Source organism: Microcaecilia unicolor, chromosome 8, assembly GCF_901765095.1.
Source record: "Microcaecilia unicolor chromosome 8, aMicUni1.1, whole genome shotgun sequence".
Lineage (NCBI taxonomy): Eukaryota > Metazoa > Chordata > Amphibia > Gymnophiona > Siphonopidae > Microcaecilia > Microcaecilia unicolor.
Genome location: NC_044038.1, coordinates 227,931,675 through 227,951,915, shown reverse-complemented (window position 1 = coordinate 227,951,915; position 20,241 = coordinate 227,931,675). Strand labels below are relative to the sequence as shown.

General features: G+C 44.7%; 1 protein-coding gene across 1 annotated transcript in view; it reads left to right on the top strand.

Annotated features, from left to right (window-relative positions):
* LOC115476399 (protein-glutamine gamma-glutamyltransferase E-like) overlaps window positions 1–18,483 on the top strand; it is a 37,364-nt gene extending 18,881 nt beyond the window's left edge. Inside the window, exons 8-13 of the mRNA XM_030212764.1 lie at window positions 5,350–5,453; window positions 5,552–5,794; window positions 10,604–10,933; window positions 14,510–14,667; window positions 15,177–15,310; window positions 18,147–18,483. Coding sequence (XP_030068624.1) covers window positions 5,350–5,453; window positions 5,552–5,794; window positions 10,604–10,933; window positions 14,510–14,667; window positions 15,177–15,310; window positions 18,147–18,297 — 1,120 coding nt within the window. The 3' untranslated portion in view covers window positions 18,298–18,483. The remainder of the gene's footprint in view (window positions 1–5,349; window positions 5,454–5,551; window positions 5,795–10,603; window positions 10,934–14,509; window positions 14,668–15,176; window positions 15,311–18,146) is intronic.
* Window positions 18,484–20,241: the final 1,758 nt, after the last annotated feature.

Here is a 20,241-nt window from a genome sequence, read left to right as displayed (position 1 = left end):
CCCTTCCCTCCTTCTCACCCATTACTTCCCTCACCCCTAACTGTCTTGTCTGTCTGTATTATTTAGATTGTAAGCTCTTTTGAGCAGGGACTGTCTCTTTGTATCAGGTATTCAGCGCTGCGTGCGTCTGGTAGCGCTACACAAATGCTAATAATAATAATAAGTGGCTTGCCTAAGATCACAAGGAGCAGCAGCTGGATTTCAACCAGACTCCCCTGGTTGTCAGCCCAGCGCCAATCTGAAAGACCTGCAGCTCCTCTGAGAGAGAGTTCAGAGCTTTGCAAAGCAAATATAACTCAAATCAACCAGCTTACAAAGACCAATGTTTTCATAGTGTCTGCCATCTCTCCTGCTTCTATTTGCTTCAGTATTCTGACAGAAGCAAGGCTTCCGAAAGTACCTATTACACTCCAGATAAGAACATAAGAATAGCCATATTGGGTCAGACAAATGCAGTGGCGTACCAAGGGAGGGGCGGTGGGGGCGGTCCGCCCCGGGTGCACACCGCCGGGGGGGTGCCGTGTGCCGGTCAGCATCGTTTGTTTCCATGCTCCCTCTGCCCCAGAACAGGAAGTAACCTGTTCCGGGGCAGAGGGAGCATGGAAATGAACGACGCTGACTGGCGCACGGCACCCCCCCCCCCCCCGGCGGCACCGCCCCCCCCCCCCCCCCCCCCTTGGTACGCCACTGCGTTTGTTTCCATGCTCCCTCTGCCCCGGAACAGGAAGTAACCTGTTCCGGGGCAGAGGGAGCATGGAAATGAATGACACTGACCGACGCGCGGCACCCTCCCAGCGGCATGCACCCGGGGGAAGGGGGTTCTTTCACCGTGGGGGGGGGGGCCTGCATCCGGGGGGTGGGGCGCATCGGTGATCCGCCCCGGGTATCAGCGCCCCTAGGAACACCACTGGACAAATGGTTCATCTAACCCAATATCCTGCTTCCAGCAGTGGCCAATCCAGGTCACAAGTACCTGGCAGAAACCCAATTAGTAGTAACATTCCATTCTACCAATCCCAGGGCAAGCATTGGCTTCCCCCAAGTATTTCTTGATAGCATACTGTAGACTTTTCCTCCATGAACTTGTCCAAACCTTTTTAAAACCTAGATAGAAACATAGAGTCATGACTGCAGATAAAGGTCAGATGGCCCATCCAGTCTGCCCATCCTCTGCATCCCCCAACCGCTCCTCTTCCTAAGGGATCCCACCGTGCTTATCCCACGCTTTCTTAAACTCCAACAGAGTGCTCAACTCCATGATCTCCACCAGGAGGCTATTCCATGCTACCACAACCCTTTCCATGAAATAATACTTTCTTAGATTTTCCTAAGCCTATTCCCTCTTAACTTCATCGTATGCCCCCTCGTTCCAGAGTTTTCCTTCAGTTGAAAAAGGCTCACTTCCTGTACATTAATGTCCTTAAGATATTTAAATGTCTCTATCATATCTCCTCTCTCCTTCCTCTCTTCCAGTCAGGGGCGTATCTGCATGGGGCCACAGGGGCCTGGGCCCCCGCAGATTTCGCCCTGGACCCCCCTACCGCCGTTAACCCTCCCATGCTTACCGCTGTCAACCCTTTCCCCGCCTACCGCCATCATCTACCCCCGAGGTCCGCTTCCTCCTGCCGGTTTTTAAAAATATTGCTTCAGCTGGCGGGGGACCCCAACCCCCGCCAGCCCAGCCGAGGTCTTGTTTAAGTCCTTCATCCTCGTGCTGTGAAAGCTGCATCCCTTCCAGTTGGACGGAGTCTGACGTTGCAGCACGTTGACGTCCTGCACGTACAACGTGCTGCGACGTCAGACTCCGTCCAACTGAAAGGATGCAGCTTTCACAGCACGAGGATGAAGAACTTAAACAGGACCTCGGCTGGGCTGGCGGGGGTTGGGGTCCCCCGCCAGCTGAAGCAACATTTTTAAAAACCGGCAGGAGGAAGCGGACCTCGGGGGTAGGTGACGGTGGTAGGCGGGGAAAGGGTTGACGGCGGTAGGCGGGGGAGCGTTAACGGCGGTAGGGGGGGGAGTTGACGGTGGTAGGGGGGGCGGTGGCCGGGGGGGCTATAATGTGCCCCCTCTCTCTAGCCCCTGCCCCCCCCCTACCGCCGAACCTCAGATACACCCCTGCTTCCAGTGTATACATGTTGAGGTTCATAAGCCTGTCCCTATATTTTTTGTGTTCAAGACCACTTACCAATTTTTTAGCCACCATCTGGACCAACTCTATCCTGTTTATATCTCTCCATAGGTGCTGTTTCCAGAACTGCACACAATACTTTAAATGGGGCCTCACCAGAGACTTATACAAGGGCACTATCACCTCTTTTTTTCCTGCTGGTCATCCCTCTCTTTATGCACCCAAGCATCCTTCTGGCTTTGAGTGTCGCTTTTTCTACCTGTTTAGAAGCTTTAAGGTCATCAGACACAATCGCCCCCTCTTCCTTCATACACAGAAGCACTTCAACCCCTATATTGTACTGTTCCTTTGGATTTTTGTGACCCAAGTGCATGACCCTGCATTTGTTTGCACTAAATCTTAGTTGCCAAATATCGGACCATTCCTCCAGCTTCGCTAGGTCCTTCCTCATGTCATTCACATCCTTCAGGGTATCCACCCTGTTGAAGAGTTTGGTATCACAGGTCAAATCCCTCCTCTCAGTACCCTTCTCCACCACCGCCAACTCCAGGCTCCGCCCTTTCTGCTTCGCCTCACCCTATGCTTGGAATAAACTCCCTGAGCCCATGCGCCAAGCCCCCTCCCTACCCATCTTCAAACCCTTGCTCAAAGCCCACCTCTTCAATGTCACTTTCGGCACCTAACCATTGTACCTCTATCCAGGAATTCTAGACTGCCCCCACTTGACCCTTGACATTTCGCCCATTAGATTGTAAGCTCTTTTGAGCAGGGACTGTCCTTCTTTGTTAATTGTACAGCGCTGCGCAACCCTGGTAGTGCTCTAGAAATGTTAAATAGTAGTAGTAGTAGTATCGTCTGCAAAGAGGCAAACCTTCCCAGACAGCCCTTCCACGATATCAGTCACAAAGTCATTAAAAAGAGCCAGCCCAAGGACCGATCCCTGCGGTACTCAACTGATAACATCCCTTTCTTCAGAGCAAGCTCCATTTACCACTACCCTCTGTCCCATCCAACCAATTTTTAACCCAATCAGTTACTCTAGGTCCTATACCGAGGGCACTCAATTTGTTTATCAGTCGCCTGTGCGGAACCGTGTCAAAGGCTTTGCTGAAATCTAAGTATACCACATCTAGTGTCCCTCCCACGTCCAACTGTTTGGTCACCCAGTCAAAGAAATCAGTCAGATTTGTCTGACAGGACCTGCTGCCACTAGTGAAGCCATGCTGCCTCGGGTCCTGCATTTCATTCAATGCGACACTGTACAGGACACTGTATCAGTGATTTCGCAGTGAGAATCCTGAAAGGTAACTTTAAAACCATACAAGAACGTAAGACCTTTGAAGTCAGAATGATTGAATATTTTAACACCCAACAGAAAGGACTTAACAAGGATCTGGGGTTCCTAGCCCATTATAAACCATAAAGCTGTATGTCTCTGTTGATCACCCCACCCCTCACCTATCCACACCCATCCTGTTAGAATATCAGTGATATGCTTTGATGTCCCCATGCATACCTCCTACCCACCCCCATCCTCCCACCCTGTCAGACTGTCATAGTAATGCTTGAATGTTTTCACTTATATACACTGTCAGCTAGCACATTTGCTTATTTCCGATCTGACGAAGAAGGGCAACCTTCGAAAGCTAATCAAGAAATGCATTAAGTTATGTCCAATAAAAAAGGTATCATCTTATTTTCTTTTCCATGTTTTATTTTGTTTGATTTCTATAGATTCTACATGGAATGTTGCTATTCCACTAGCAACATTCCATGTAGAAGTCGGCCCTTGTAGATCACCAATGTGGCCGCGCAGGCTTCTGCTTCTGTGAGTCTGACGTCCTGCACGTACGTGCAGGACGTCAGACTCACAGAAACAGAAGCCTGCGCAGCCTTCTACATGGAATGTTGCTAGTGGAATAGCAACATTCCATGTAGAATCTCCAATAGTAGCAACATTCCATCTAGAATCTCCAATGGTATCTATTTTACTGTCATAGTAATGCTTGAATGTTTTCACTTATATACACTGTCAGCTAGCACATTTGCTTATTTCCGATCTGAGGAAGAAGGGCGACCTTCGAAAGCTAATCAAGAAATGTATTAAGTTATGTCCAATAAAAAAGGTATCATCTTATTTTCTTTTCCATGTTTTATCTTGTTTGATTTCTATTGATAACATTCAATTCGAGAAACCTCACAATCCTCCTCTTTAGTAGCGTTTCCATTAGTTTACGCAGATATGCTATTTGCTGTTACCACATCCTCGTGCAACGAGTTCCAGAGCTTAACTATTTATTGAATGAACAAATATTTCCTCCTATTCGTTTTCAAAGTATTTCCATGTAACTTCATCGAGTGTCCCCTGTGGGGAGATGGTCTCCGAAAGGGTTTTCCAGCCAGAGAAGAAACTCTGATCATTCTGACTTCACTAGTGGACAGATGGGAGAAAGATCGCAAATGAAATACTTATGATCTGCAGCTTGTGAGATTTGGTAGTGATTATAGTCCATCGGCCAAGTGGATTGTGAATAGCTACTTATCCATTTTAAATTGGACTGTAATTTGAGAGGGTCTGGGACAGGACTAAATGTTCTCCATTAAGCATCAGTGTTCGGCCACTCACCAGATAGCCTATCTATCTAGATTGGAATGTACAAAAATCAGGAACAATTCTATCTCAAAAGTTATTTTTCTTGCCGTGTAACGCGGCATATAATGCCAACAACCCGAGCATTTCACTTCATAAGAAAGAGTACAAATTCAACCCATAATTTTTTTCCTATTGACATTCCATTCCCCAGTCCTTTGCCCTCTCCCTAAACCTCGCCCAGCCCACACCCCCATTCCCAGCAAAATTAAAATATCTGGAATTCTTTTAAATGAATAAGTAATCTCTCTAATGTTATGCTATTATTCTCCAATCTGGATGGATAACTGTACTGCAAATTTGCGTAATGTTAAATGGATACATTTATCTGTTTGCTGGCTGAATACTTACTTCATGCTATTTAATGCTGCGAGAAAAGGGGTATGGAATTCATTCGCTGAAGGCCACACTTTATTCTTTAATGGAAATGCATTAACTGTGGAATGGCTACCCTGCAGACCATCAGAGTATTGTCTGCATGATAGCCGTTCCACAGTTCTGAGTCCCCTAAAAAAGCATAATAGAATTCATGACTTTCTTATATTGACTTAATCATTCTCACTGGCAGGAACTTCCATGTCTGGGATGAGTGTTGGTTCACCCGACCTGACCTAGGACCCAACTACAATGGTTGGCAGATAGTAGATGCAACTCCTCAGGAGCCAAGTGGAGGTAAGAATGGACTAAACCGTGCAGAAAATCCTGCCACTGCACACGTGAGCATCTACTGTCATTGTCTACTTCACTTATCTTCTCTTTCAACACTCTAGGAATATTTCGCCTGGGTCCTACCTCGCGGAGAGCCGTTAAGGAAGGAGATATAGATCTGGTTTACGATGGGCCATTTGTGTATTCAGAAACAAATGCTGATCGTTATGAATGGATTCAGTATGATGATGGGACTATGAAGAAGGTTTACAGTGATACAAGATCAGTTGGTCAATACACCAGCACAAAAGCAGTGGGCAGCTTTGGTCGAGTAGATGTGACGAACAACTACAAATACCCAGAAGGTAAAGAAACCTTGCTTACCTTTACCTTTTAATTGTGCGATTGTTTTCTTTGGTACTTGGTTTTGATAATTCTTCTTTCCAGTGCCTTCCCATTCATCACACTTCTTCCGACAATAATATATTCTGTTAATCTCTTGTTTATAGGAGAGAACATAAGAACATAAGTATTGTCATATTGGGTCAGATCAAAGGTCCACCAAGCCCAGTATCCTGTTTCCAGCAATGGCCAAACTAGGTCACAAGTACCTGGCCAGATCCCAGAATAGTAAAACAGATTTTATGCTGCTTATCTCAGAAATAAGCAATGGATTTTCCCAAGTCCATCTTAATAATGTCTTATGGACTTTTCTTTTAGGAAAATGTCCAACCCTTTTTAAAGCCTGCTAAGCTAACTGCTTTTACCACATTCTTTGGCAATGAATTCCATAGTTTAATTACACATTGAGTGAAGAACTATTTTCCCAAGTTTGTTTTAAATTTACTACTTAGTAGCTTCATTATGTGCCCCCTAGTCCTTATGGACTGCATCAATTTATGAATGGTCAATCAAGCAGAATAAACAGTCAAAGACTTCTCTTTTTAAATTATAAATCATGATAAAGGCAGGCTCTTTTTTCTTTTTCAGCTGGGGTATAAAATCTTCTTACATAGGTGAAAGGCTCTTACCACATGTTCAGATTAATGAGAACAAAACTGACCACGTAGGATAAGTGGCAAAATCTTCCACATTACATAATTTTTCCTCTTCATATTTCCACGTCATCAATAATATAGTTATGGTTTTAATCATTTATATTTCACCTTAAATCAAGGTGAATTACAATTAGCATACACAGTTTAGGTTAAAACACAAAATACAAAAATGAAAACGTGGAGGAGCATTTTTGAAAAGATGCCTACATCAGAATTGGGATTATCCTGCTCATAGTGTGCAAAAAAAACCCGTCTATCTCACAGCCAGTTTTGAACAGGAAATATGTCAGGGTTTCCTGTTTCAAAATATCTAAGAGCATGCAGAATGAACAGCCATTTTACAAACTGGAACGTTCAAATCATGAATGCCAAATATACAGCCAGGGACAAAGATGCCTGGCTGGCAGCATTTTTACAGAAATGGCCACACTGGCATCCTTACAGAAACGAGGGGCAGCTCAGTGGTCAGTGTAGTGGACTGTAAACCAAGGCACCCAGGTTCATATCTCCTTAAAACTCTTTTATTTTAAGCTCTGAGCCCTCCAGGAACAGGAAAATGCCTACTGTTCCTTACCTCTTAAATAGGTGGCAGTAAGAGCTTTTGTGGTTATGGCCACAGGCTAATGGGGAAATGAGCGCATGGCCATTACAAACGTGGCCATTTTACTGCCATGTGGCCACAGCAAGTGGGAAACTCACGAGCTGACTTTAGCGTGGCTTAGTAAAAGGACCATGTAGTAAAAATCAATTAGGAGAGCAAAAGCAATGAAAACGTGATTATACAGATACCTTGTGGTCATTGTTGGTATTGCAGCCCTAACTAATCCATTATACTGACACCTTCACATTATTGCTGATAATGCAGCCTTTCATCTGGCAAACACCAAAATACTAATAGAAAACAGAAAGAAATTTTCCATTTTGAAATTGATATTGATCTGGATACAATTCTCTACAATTCATATTTAAGGCCCAAGGGCTTTGCCAGTGAGGTGTGACTCAATGAAATTGGATAAGAAATGTGTTTTTGGGGGGGGGGGAATCATCAGAAGGGAACCCAGATATTAATAAGCATTAATCATATGGTTGGTCTATACTCAAAGACATTATAAACTATCAGTCTTTTGAATAGTTATAGTACAACTGGTAAAGGAAATATCGTGTCCGATATTCAGCTTGCGGCGATGAGTATTTTGCTGACTGCTGGATATTCAAAGCTGGGACCTGTGTGAGCTTTGGCTTTTGAGTATCGGTTATTTTTAAGCTGGTGAACACATAGCCGCTTAAGTTGATTTTCATCACTTAACAGCCATGGGTTACTGCATAAAGAGGCACTTCCAAGCTAAGGGAAACAAGGGCGCTGTGCTTGTGGCAGGGTCTGTTTTTCCAGCACACCAGGGCCATTTTTACCACAGCAGGTAAAAAAAGCCCCAAGCACCCATGGCCATGCGGTAAGAGAACTCTTACCGCATGACCATTCAATGGGGAGCCCTTACCGCCACCCATTGAGGTGATGATAAGGGCTCCTTCGCTAACCCAGTGGTAACTGGGTTACCGCGGCACGAGCCATTTCCAGGGGTTTTCTTTTTCCCCTGGAAATGGCATGTACTGAGGGCGGGACTACCGCTGGCGGCCGCGTTGGGCCGGCAGCAGTCCCGAAAGAGCAAGCGGTAAGCAAAGCTCTGTAAAAGGGCCCCAAACATAGGAAATATATGTATTTGGTCCTTAAGCGGCCAAGTGCCGACTTTGCCCATGGATCACCCCCAAAATAGTCAACATTGAGTTAGGCGCTAGACCCCGGCTTCTTTATATGGCACCTAGATCCCATGTGGAGATACGCACATAACTTAATTGGAGTAACAAGGTAATCAGCATTTTTCATAGCACTCAACAAACAAGAATGAGCACTAATTGGCAATAATTACAATTTATGCGCAGAAATCTCTAAGCATATTCTATAAAGAACTGCGCCTAAATTGCAAAGCGCGCAGTTCAAAATTAGCGTGTGTAGCTTAAAAGGGGAGTGTTTATGGGTGTATTTATGGATATTTTGTGGATGTTCCAAAACTTCCCCAAGTAATTACAGAATACGAGTCAATGCACCTAAATCTACATGCACGGATTTACACCAGGTTTTTATTGGTGTAGATGGGTGCATGCAGATTTTGGTGCTACGGTATTGACCAAGCGTATTCTATACACCACACCTAAATCTTATAGAATGGGCTTAGTTCCGTGCGGATTTTTTAGGTGCCATATCTAGAATCTGACCCTAATTGTGAATTTCAGCGGCACTTAGGCGGTTAAGTGTCACTGAAAATTAGCGGCTAGCACCGACCAAGTGATTTAACCAGTCAACAGCTGGCTAAATCGCTTTGAATATTGGCCCCATCAATTTTGCTCGTCCATAATAATGAAAATCTCAGGTAAAAGCATGTAGAAGCACTTTTACTAGGCGGCAGTGAGCCCAACACGGGCTCACCGCGCCAATTTGGAAATACTGCTGGCCCAATGTGGGTGCCAGTGGTAGTTCCAGCCCTACCATGTGCCATTTACCACACTATGGAAAATCTGCCGCGGTAATTGGGAAGGTGCGCTACCTAGTTACCACCGGATTAGCGCAGGAGCCCATATTGCCACCTCAATGGGTTACAGTAAGTGCTCCCCATCACATTGCCACGCGGTAAGAGCAATCTAACCACGTGGCCATGTCTATTTTTCTGCCTTTTTACCCACTGCGGCAAAAAGGGCCACAGCGTGCGACAAAAATGGTCACTGCTGCTACCTCAGGGCCCTTTTTACCGCAGCTTGGTAAAAGGGCCCCATAGAAAACCAAAATAAGACAATGTACCAGAAAACTATTAAATTATTTATCACAGAGTGAAAATCATCTATTTCAATCGTAGGGGTCCTTTTACTAAGGTGCAGTGTGGTGTGCCCTTACGTGGGTCTTTCCACGTGCTAAGGCCATTTTTACCATGGCCATAAAACCCCCAAGTTTGTGTTTATTTCGTTAATAGTCATATGCTAATGTTGCCATTAACAATCGGCTTTTTGTTAAAATTACCAGGGGAGCACTTACCACCACCTATTTTGTAGGCAGTAAGGGATCCCATTTTTGGGACTCTAGTAATAGAAGCAGACACAGTTATTTGAGAATATAAGATATTTTTATTGGAGAATCAAATATAAAACATAGGGAGAGGCTTATGAACCTCAATATGTATATGCTGGGAGAGAGGAGATATGAAAGAGACGTTTAAAAATCTCAGGGGCTTTAATGTACAGGAAGTGAGCCTTTTTCAACTGAAGGAAAACTCTGGAACGAGGGGGCATACGATGAAGTTAAAAAGGAATAGGCTTAGGAGGAATCTAAGAAAGTATTCGTTCATGGAAAGGGTGGTGGAAGCATGGAATGACCTTCCGGTGGAGGTTGTGGAGGAAACAACTGTGTCAGAATTTAAGAAAGCGTGGGACAAGCATGTGGGATCCCTTAGGAAAAGGAAGAGTTATGAATTACAGAGGATGGGCAGACTGGATGGGACATTTGGCCTTAATCTGTCGTCATGTTTCTATATTTCTAAAATCAAGCCTGGCATGGCCGTGTTTTGCCCAGCAAAGGCTGCTTCAGAGGCAAAACATTACTGTTAAAACAAAGAATCATAAATAGGTCTCACAAATCACATAAAATCATAATAGAGCCATAACATAGATCTATAAAAAGCAAGATCAGTTTCATATCATAGGAAATAAATAATTATAATCAAACAGCAAATAAAAATAAATGAAACAAAGTTATATATAAAAAAGTGCATCCAATTTGCTCATTTACATTACCGAGCAGTAACTGGTTGGCACAGGAACGCCCACTCTCTGCCTCTGACACATCCCCTCAAAAAATGCAAAATATTATTTAGCTCATGTTAGTGTATGCTAATGCAAAAAATAATGCATGATGTAATGCACCCCCGTTAGTCCATTTGCTGCTTCATTAGTAAAAGGCCCACTTAGTTATCCATTTCAGGCAATTTTGCACCTAAAAATACCACATGACGTGGAAGAAAGACATTAATGCAAGCAGATATGTTTTACCACCTTGTTTCTTTTTATTATTAGGATCTGCAGAAGAAAGACAGGTCTATCAAAAGGCTCGTGGAAGGTTGTCTAGAGGAGCACAATTTGGTTCTATGTCAAGTTCACATACAAGCCTACAATCAAGGGTACAAACAGTAGGTGCAGTAAAGCCTACATTCTCTGGGAAGTTTGAAGTGGTCGGAGCCCTTGAGGTTGGCAAGGATGTCAACCTCAATTTGATTCTCAAGAATGAGGCTTCTGATTCCAAGACAGTAAAGGTGGCCATTAACGCTACTGCCATAGTCTACACCAACAAGCCAGTAAATGAGATCCTGAACACCTCCCAGTCTGTTTCTCTTGGGCCTAATGAAGGTAACTTTTATTTCAGAATGTATAGAAGTAGCTTGTTTAAGATGCAAATATTATCCATCGCTGTTGGCCACTTCAATAAAGAGCATCCCTGGGAATGGTCACTTCATCCTTTGGCATGTCAAATATCTGACAAACATTTTGGGCTTGATTATGTAACAGCAACAGTTGGCCATTGAGAAAAACACCAGCCACAGTGGGTAAAATGAAAATGTTCAGCGCCAGTATCTGGATACCAGCCGGGGCTGAATATATGGCTTCAGTACCGACCCAGAACTGTTATCCTAACGTTATCCAGTTTGCTATCCAGTTACTGATCTGAATATAGCCACTAAGCGGACAACCTCCAGCTCTCCCAAGCTCTGCCCACAGGACCACTCCAGCACCGTCTGGATAGTACTGAGGAGAACATAAAGATATTCAGGGGTCCTTTTACTAAGGTGCGCCGAAAAATGGTCTGCGCTGATGTATTGGACGCGCGCAGATCCATTTTTCAGCGCACCTGCAAAAGAGGCCTTTTTGGTGGGAGTTGAAAATGGACATTGGGCCTGAGACCTTACTGCTACCATTGACTTAGCAGTAAGGTCTCACGTGATAACCAGGTGGTAATCGTCAGTGCGTGTAGAATGCTGATTACCATCTGGTTAGCACCATGTACTGGAAAATAAGAAATCTTTTCTGGCATGTGTAACAGACACTCATACAAAATGAAATTATCACCCGGGCCCACACAGTAGCCGGGCAGTAGTTCAAAATTGACACATATAGGATGCGCGTACACACCTACGCGGCTCAGTAAAAGGGCTCATCAGTTAGTGCTACTGAATATCTCTCTCACCAGCATCTATCCGGTTAGTAGCACCTTCGAATATCGGTCCCTTTAAAAATGAACTTGCTTTTGGAGCAGTTTATTCGAGGGCCCTTTTACTAAGACGCGTGGAGGGGGATAATTGAACGTGGGCGCCCATCTCTAAGGATGACCCCGTAAAGGGGCAGGACAACCCATTTTATCGAAACAAGATGGACATCCACCTTTCGTTTCAATAATACAGTCGGGGACGCCCAAATCATGAAATTTAGGTCGACCTTAGAGATGGTCGTCCCTGGTTTTCGGCGACAATGGAAAGCAAGGACGCCCATCTCAGAAACAACCAAATCCAAGCCATTTGGTCATGGGAGGAGCCAGCATTTGTACTGCACTGGTCCCACTAACTGAATGGAAAAAGTCCTTCCCTTACCGATCCGGAAAGGAACGGGCTGCTTGCTGTTAGCTCATTTGATCATGATTTCCTTCCTAAGGAGGGGAAGTGAGAGAAGTTGAGGTCCAAAAGGTGGATGTTTGTCAGATGGACATCCATGCCTGCTATGCCTCTCACACTCCCTTTATTTATTTGGATTTTGGATCACAAGTAGCAGTAGTGGGATTTAAACCAGCCACCCCTAAATTGCCAGACCAGTGCTTGAACCACTAGGCCACTCCGCTCTACTACTCCACTCCCTTGAAATTTGGCCATCCCTGTGGGGTAGGGGGGGCAGTTGAGGACATCCAAAATGTTTGAAAGAAGGACGTCCACGCCTTCGTTATGCCTCCACTGACACACACATACCCCCCCAGGGACCTGCTTACTGCCCCCCCCCCACACACACACACACACATCACACACACACACACACACTTCAAAGGACTGGAGCAGAGTACAGGAGTGGCCTAGTGGTTAGAGCACTGGTCCTGCAATCCAGAGGTGGCTGGTTCAAGTCCTACTTGTAATCCAAATAAATAAAAAGGGTGTCTGAGGATGGATGTCCTTCTCACAGTTTTTGAAGTTGTTTTTTGCAGGGTGGGAGGTGGTTAGTGACCACTGGGGAAGTCAGGGGAGGTCATCCTCGATTCCCTTCAGTGGTCATCTGGTCAGTTCGGGCACATTTTTGATGCTTGGTCATGAAAAAAAATGGACCAAGCAAAGTCGGCCAAATGCTCGTCAGGGACGCCCTTCTTTTTTCCATTATCGGCCGAGGATGCCCATCTGTTAACCACGCCCCCGTTCCACCTTCTGTACACTGCCAACATGCCCCCTTGAACTTTGGTCGTCCTCGCGACGGAAAGCAGTTTGAGGACGCACCAAAATCGGCTTTCGATTATGCCGATTTGGGCGACCTTAGAAGAAGAACGCCCATCTCCCAATTTGTGTCGGAAGATGGGCGCCCTTCTCCTTCGAAAATAAGCACGATAGATGCCTAAGCACGTATAACGCACATCAAATTAGAACAACCGCCTGGCTACCGCATGCCCCGGGTGGTAATTCTAATTTTGACACACATTCAAAATGCGCAGTAGAAAATCATTTCTATTTTCCACCATGTGGCACTAACCAGGCCATTTTTAAAAATTCCCACAGACGCAAATACCAACACCTAGGGCCCTGCTTACAAAGGTGCGCTAGTGTTCTTTTAGTGCAACCAAACTGTGTAGGCGCCCATAGGAATATTGTGGGCATTTACACACTTAGCTAGCACGCCTTTGTAAACAGGGCCCCCCAGTTTGTAGTCAGTAAGGGCTCCCACGCTATTTGTGTGCTGCTAACCAGTTAACACTCAATAATGTAGATGCATTAACTGGATAGTGCAGAAACACCTACTCTTCGCCCCTGACATTTTTCTCCCCCCCCCCCCCCCATAAAAATACAGAAAACTATTTAGCATGTACACATCCAAAAACTTCCAGGTGATGCTGTACTGTGTCCCACGGTACTCCATTTATTGCTGTATTAGGCATGCATTGGCGCCTAACGCAGCTTAGTAAAAAAGCCCCCGAGACCACTGTCAATACTTACAAATTCAGGGGTCCTTTCACAAAGATGCACTAGCATTTTTAGTGCGCACTAAATGCTAGAGAGGGGTATAATCGAACGGCGCCGGCCATCTATGCGGCCGGCGCCGTAAAGGGGCGGAGCCAACCGTATTATCGAAAAAGATAGCCGGCCATCTTTTCCTTCCATAATACAGTTGGCGCCGTCTAAATCTCAACATTTAGGTCAAATGTTGAGATCGCCGGGTTTAGAGATGGCCGGGTTCGTTTTTTGGCCGTAATGGAAACCGGGCCCTGCCATCTCAAACCCGGCGAAATGCAAGCCTTTTGGTCGTGGGAGGAGCCAGCATTTGTAGTGCACTGGCCCCCCTGACATGCCAGGACACCAAACGGGCACCCTAGGGGGCACTGCAGTGGACTTCAAAAATTGCTCCCAGGTGCATACCTCCCTTACCTTGTGTGCTGAGCCCCCCAAAACCTACTCCCCACAACTGTACACCACTACCATAGCCCTAAGGGGTGAAGGGGTGCACCTACATGTGGGTGCAGTGGATTTTTTTTTTTTGGGGGGGGGGGGTTGGAGGGCTCAACATATACCACCACAAGTGTAACAGGTAGGGGGGTGTCTCTAATGTTTAGCGCGTGCTTATTTTTAGCGTGCGCTAAAACCGCTAGCCTGCCTTTGTAAAAGGACCCCTCAGACTTATTCTGAAATCTAGCTATCAATGTAACTGTGCTCTGATACTTTAATATCATAATACTGAATTTTCCAGAGAAAGCTGCATCCCTGAAAATAACTTACGCCCAGTATGACAGACTTCTGACGGAAGACAATATGATCAAAATGTCTGCTGTTTGTCAGGATGATAAACAGGGGGAACTGTTGGTGACTGAAACTCTGACCTTGAAGAGTCCTCCACTTCTCATCAAGGTAAGAGCCGTCTGCTTGGTGGGGCTGGAGAGGGGTAGAAATACAATTATAGAAGGCAATGGACGTTCCAAATTATTTTTTGCTTTTTTTTTCTTCTTTGTTGTTGGTAGTTTACTGATCAAGAAATTGTCAGGTGATATTATTTATGCTATTTATTAAGATTTTTTTTAAAGTAGTGCTTTACAGTAATGGTCCCGAAGCCCTGAAGCAGTTGTCTCTGGGCCACAAAATGTTGACCATTCTCAGAGGACATTCATTTGTTAAGATAAGCACTTTTCTATTTCAATGACCAAATGAGAATAGTGATCTGCACTGTCGAATGTGGAAGATTTTTATGCCAGTGATAGATGACAGGATAAGCATAAATACAGGAATGCTTATGCTTCCCTGAGATGGTTTCCTCCTAAAGAAGAAGCATTGTGACTTGTTCGAAACAGAGAGTTGTTTGTGATGTATGTTGGTTCTGTAAATATGCGCATAACTTACGTATAGTCTCTTTTTCTCTGCAGTTTATTGGCCAGCATGTGGAAGGCAAGCCTTTAATGGTGGACATACAATTTGCCAACCCACTCAAAGTGGAAGTGAAGGACTGCGTGTTAGTGGTGGAAGGCAGTGGACTGCTAAGAGAACCACTTGAAGTAAAGTAAGTATAGCATTTAGAGGAAATCCTACCCAGGAATAGCCAGGAAGGGTAGGCAGCAAGCTAGAGGAAGAAATGCGTCTGTTCATGAGTAAGCTAAAGTGCTGTGCTTGGAATCAAATATGTCAGCTGCCTGGATGTGAAAGCTGAATGCAGTGCCCTCAAAATTGGGCAGAACAGTGATCTTCAAGAATCTTCTGCAATGGCTCCCTCTACTGGTAAAAGCAAGGAGTAATGTGATCAGCAGAGCTCTTCCATAAAAAGCAGGACGAGGAAAATAATGGAAAACAATCTTTATTCTTTAGGACACTACCAGTAAAATGAATTGAAGGAAAATAACAGCTATAGAAATAAAATGTATTTATTTAATAAATGCTTGCTCCTTTCTACGAAAATGGTCTTTAGGGTTGATGCAGTAAAATGTTCTAGGCTTTCTGCAGTGGTTATGTTGGCTTTAGAACACAATTTTGTGTTGCCCTATGTAAGAACTGGTTTCTTACATAGTAACAGTAACATAGTAGATGACGGCAGAAAAAGACCTGCACGGTCCATCCAGTCTACCCAACAAGATAATTTCACGTGTGCAACTTTTTGTGTATACCTTACCTTGATTTGTATCTGCCATTGTCATGGCACAGACCGCATAAGTCTGCCCAATACTAGCCCGGCCTCCCAACCATCAGCCCCACCTCCCACCACTAGCTCTGCCTCCGAATCTCGGCTAAGCTTCTGGGGATCCCTTCCTTCTGAGCAGGATTCCTTTATGTTTATCCCACGCATGTTTGAATTCCGTTACCGTTTTCATCACCACCACCTCCCGCGGGAGGGCATTCCAAGCAACCACTACTCTCTCTGTGAAAAAATACTTCCTGACATTTTTCTTGAGTCTGCCCCCCTTCAATCTCATTTCATGTCCTCTAGTTCTACCGCCTTCCCATCTCCGGAAAAGGTTCGTTTGCGGATTAATACCTTTCAAATATTTGAACGTCTGTATCATATCACCCCTGTTTCTCCTTTCCTCCAGGGTATACATGTTCAGGTCAACAAGTCTCTCCTCATACGTCTTGTAACGCAAATCCCATACCATTCTCGTAGCTTTTCTTTGCACCACTTCCATTTTTTAACATCCTTCGTAAGATACGGCCTCCAAAACTGAACACAATACTCCAGGTGGGGCCTCACCAACGTCTTATACAGGGGTATTAAAACCTCTTTTCTTCTGCTGGTCACACCTCTCTCTATACAGCCTAGCAATCTTCTAGCTACGGCCACCGCCTTGTCACACTGTTTTGTCACCTTCAGGTCCTCAGATACTATCACCCCAAGATCCCTCTCCCCGTCTGTACCTATCAGACTCTCACCGCCTAACACATACATCTCCCTTTGATTTCTACTCCCTAAGTGCATCACTTTGCATTTCTTCGCATTGAATTTTAATTGCCAAACGTTAGACCATTCTTCTAGCTTCCGCAGATCTTTTTTCATGTTTTCCACTCCTTCCTCATAAGCTAGCTATGCACAAGGCCTCACAGACACCAGCACACAGGACATTTAAATCCTCAGTAATGAAGTTAGTAGCTATTCAGTGCAGATGCGAAGAACTGATGAGAAAATCATAAAGGCTGAACTCAATGCCAGAGTTTTAACACAAAGTCTGAGGAGGCTCGTTCTTCTGTTTTCAGTGTGAATGAGGATTTCATGCCTGTTTCTTGTCTTTATTGAGAACATATAAGACCCACAATTCTTCTCTGTCTTCCATAAAGAGCATGATAAAAAAAGACAGAATTCTTCTCTGTATCTTGAAATAAACATATTGTGCCTTCCAGCACGTCAACTGTTGAGCAATATCTTCAAAGGTCTAAAAACATCCTCCTTCCATAAATCTTAGTTTTAATTTTTAATTAAATTAAGACAAATTATTTATAATCTTCATCTGTCAACATCAAGCAAGACTACTTGTGAGGACATACGATTTTCATATCATGTCAATTTATAGACTAACCCCCTTGTTTGCTAAGCCGAGGTAGCAGCTGCCAAGCAACAATTCTGAGTTGGCTTTAGAGCACCCCCAGCCACTAGCGATGCTTAGTAAACAGGGGGTAAGTCACTATCCTGTTTATTTTTTAAAGAGAAGGCCGGCCATCTTCCGACACAAATCGGGAGATGGCCGGCCATCTCTCAAATCCGGCGAAAACCGATGCCGGCTATCTCAAACCCGGCCATCTCTGACATTTGGCCGGCCCCAACCATATTATCGAAATGAAAGATGGCCGGCCATCTTGTTTCAATAATACGGTTCGTGAAACCTCTTTACGGCGCCAGCCTGAGAGATGGCCACCCATATAGATGGCTGGCCCCGTTCGATTATGGCCCTCCACGTCTATAAATTGACATGATATGCAATGATATGAAAATCACATGTCCTCATAAGTAGTCTTGATTGATGATAACAGAAGAAGATTATAAATAATTTATCTTAATTTAATTAAAAATTAAAACTAAGATTAATGGAACAAGGAGGTTTTTTAGATATTGCTCAATGGATGAAGTGCTGGAAGGCATGATACGTTGATTTCCAGATACAGGCAAAAATTCTTGGCTTCAATAGTTGAGCTGCTAGGGTCTGTTCCTCCTACTTTTTAAGAGAGACATTTCAGATTTTTAAAAATACTTGCATAGTCTGACTGTGAATAGATAATTTATCCATTCGAGGTTATGTGTCACTCATTCTATTGAATATGTACTTCAATGTTTCTTCATCACAGATTATTTGGCAGATAACTAGTCACAATTATCCCCAGGAGGTGCCTTCTACTAACAGTCTTGTTTCTTGTTTCAGGACACCATCCTTAAGGCCAAACCAGAGATCACGAATCCAGTTTGACATCATCCCTTACAGGCCCAACGTCAGGCAGTTGCTGTGCAACCTTTCTTCCAACTTGTTTACAAATATTAAGGGAGGTCAAGACCTAAATGTGGCAGCACACTAGTAATTTCCTCCTGTCTGTCTGCTGAAAACATTTGTTACCAGTGTGTGAAAAGATATTTCTTGAAAAGAAGTTTTTATAAAATGCAGGATAAAATTATTTCATTCTATGAAATGGCTAAACATCAACAACAACAACAAAAATTCCTGAATGGAAGTTTATCTGGAAATAAAATATTTGTTACATTTATGGGGTTTTGTCTCTATATTGTACACGGTCTTCTGTTATTACTTGTAGAATATCAAGGAAACCCCTCACAAGACAGAACTCAGAGCAGTGGTGTAGCCAAGGGTGGGCTCGGGTGGGCCCAGGCCCATCCACTTTGGGTTCAGGCCCACCCAGTAGCAGCACATCTATAATGTGGCTGGCAGGGGTTCTCAAGCCCCACCAGCCAAAAACTCCCAACTGTCCCTCCTGCATACCTTTTAGATAGCAGATCTTTGCCTGCAGCAAGCAGCGACTGATACATACTGTTTGCACTGGCCGCGAGGCCTTCCCTCTGATGTATTCCCACCTATGCGGAAACAGAAAGTCACATCAGAGGAAAGGCTGTGGGGCCAGCATGAGCAGTGTCTATTAGTTGCTGCTCGCTGTTGGTGAAAATCTGTTATTTAAAAGGTATTCAGGGAAGGGCGGATGTTTGAGAGACCACATGGATGCAGGCAAGAGAGGGAGAGACCAAATCACTTGTGGGACAAGGCGGAGTTCTTCTGCCCACCCATCTTGGGCCCAGGCCCACCCAAATTTAGGTGTCTGGCTACGCCCCTGACTCAGAGGCTGCTGTATCAGGCACAAGAGTAGATTCAAGGTTTCATTGAATGACTAAAGTAGGCTTCCACACTCATTATGTTGAATTACACTGCATTTTTCACAAGAGGGGGGGACATAGGGTGCACCACTGAGTCTTAGATGCCAAAAGGCAAGTCCTCATCAAACCTGATGGCGCAAAAATTGTTTGAATCTGCAAAGTTGATGACACCATCCACGTGGATTAAAATGGGTTACAAACACACAGTAAATACCCCATTTTGCGGCTTGCTTGAGCAGTTTTCAATTACACAGTACCACAATAAAAGTCTGTAAATGAATATAGACACGTCCATACTCAACGAACAGAAGTCTCCTCCCCACCTCATGTCTTGTATCTGAACTTCTAACCCTTTTCCGACCACCGCCTTCCACATTGGATCCCAACCATGCCCAGAATCTGCCCTCTACCTCCACTGGCAAGCCATTGCAGTCCTTCTCATCCTGCTCTATGATTCTTACAAGACTACCACGAAATCCAACACCCAGGTTCCCTTTCCATGTCTTATTACTAAGTTATCTGATAATTCACAACTAGCTCTATTGTTTTCAAATCTACCTCAGGCATATGCATGATGAGTATCTGTTGCTATTGTTCTTGTCAGCTGTTCTTTAACTTCCCATGATGGTGCTAATTGTTAGAGGATCCCTAGCCAATGTTAGCGGCCCTTTTACCAAGGTGCAAGAAAAAGGGCCCTACGCTAGCAGCAGGGGTCATTTTTCCCATGCGCCAGGGCCCTTTTTACCACAGTAGGTAAAAAAAACCCCAGGCACACATGGCCATGTGGTAAGAGAATGCTTACCGCATGGCCATGCGACGGGGAACCCTTACCGCCACCCATTGAGGTGGCGATAAGGGCTCCCCTGGTAACCTGGTGGTAACCAGGCAGAATGCAGTGATGCCCGATTACCATCGGGCTACCTCCACTCAAGCCATTTCCGGGGGTTTTCTTTTGCCCCCGGAAATGATGCATGCTCGGGTGGGACTACAACTGCTGGCCACGTTGAGCCGGCGGTAGTCCCGGAAGAGTAGCGGTAAGCCATGAAGATGGGGGAAGTATTTTCGATATAACTTCAATTACAAAAATTATGCGGGGGTGGAGCAAGATGGCTACCTGCACTGTCTGATGTAACCAGGTA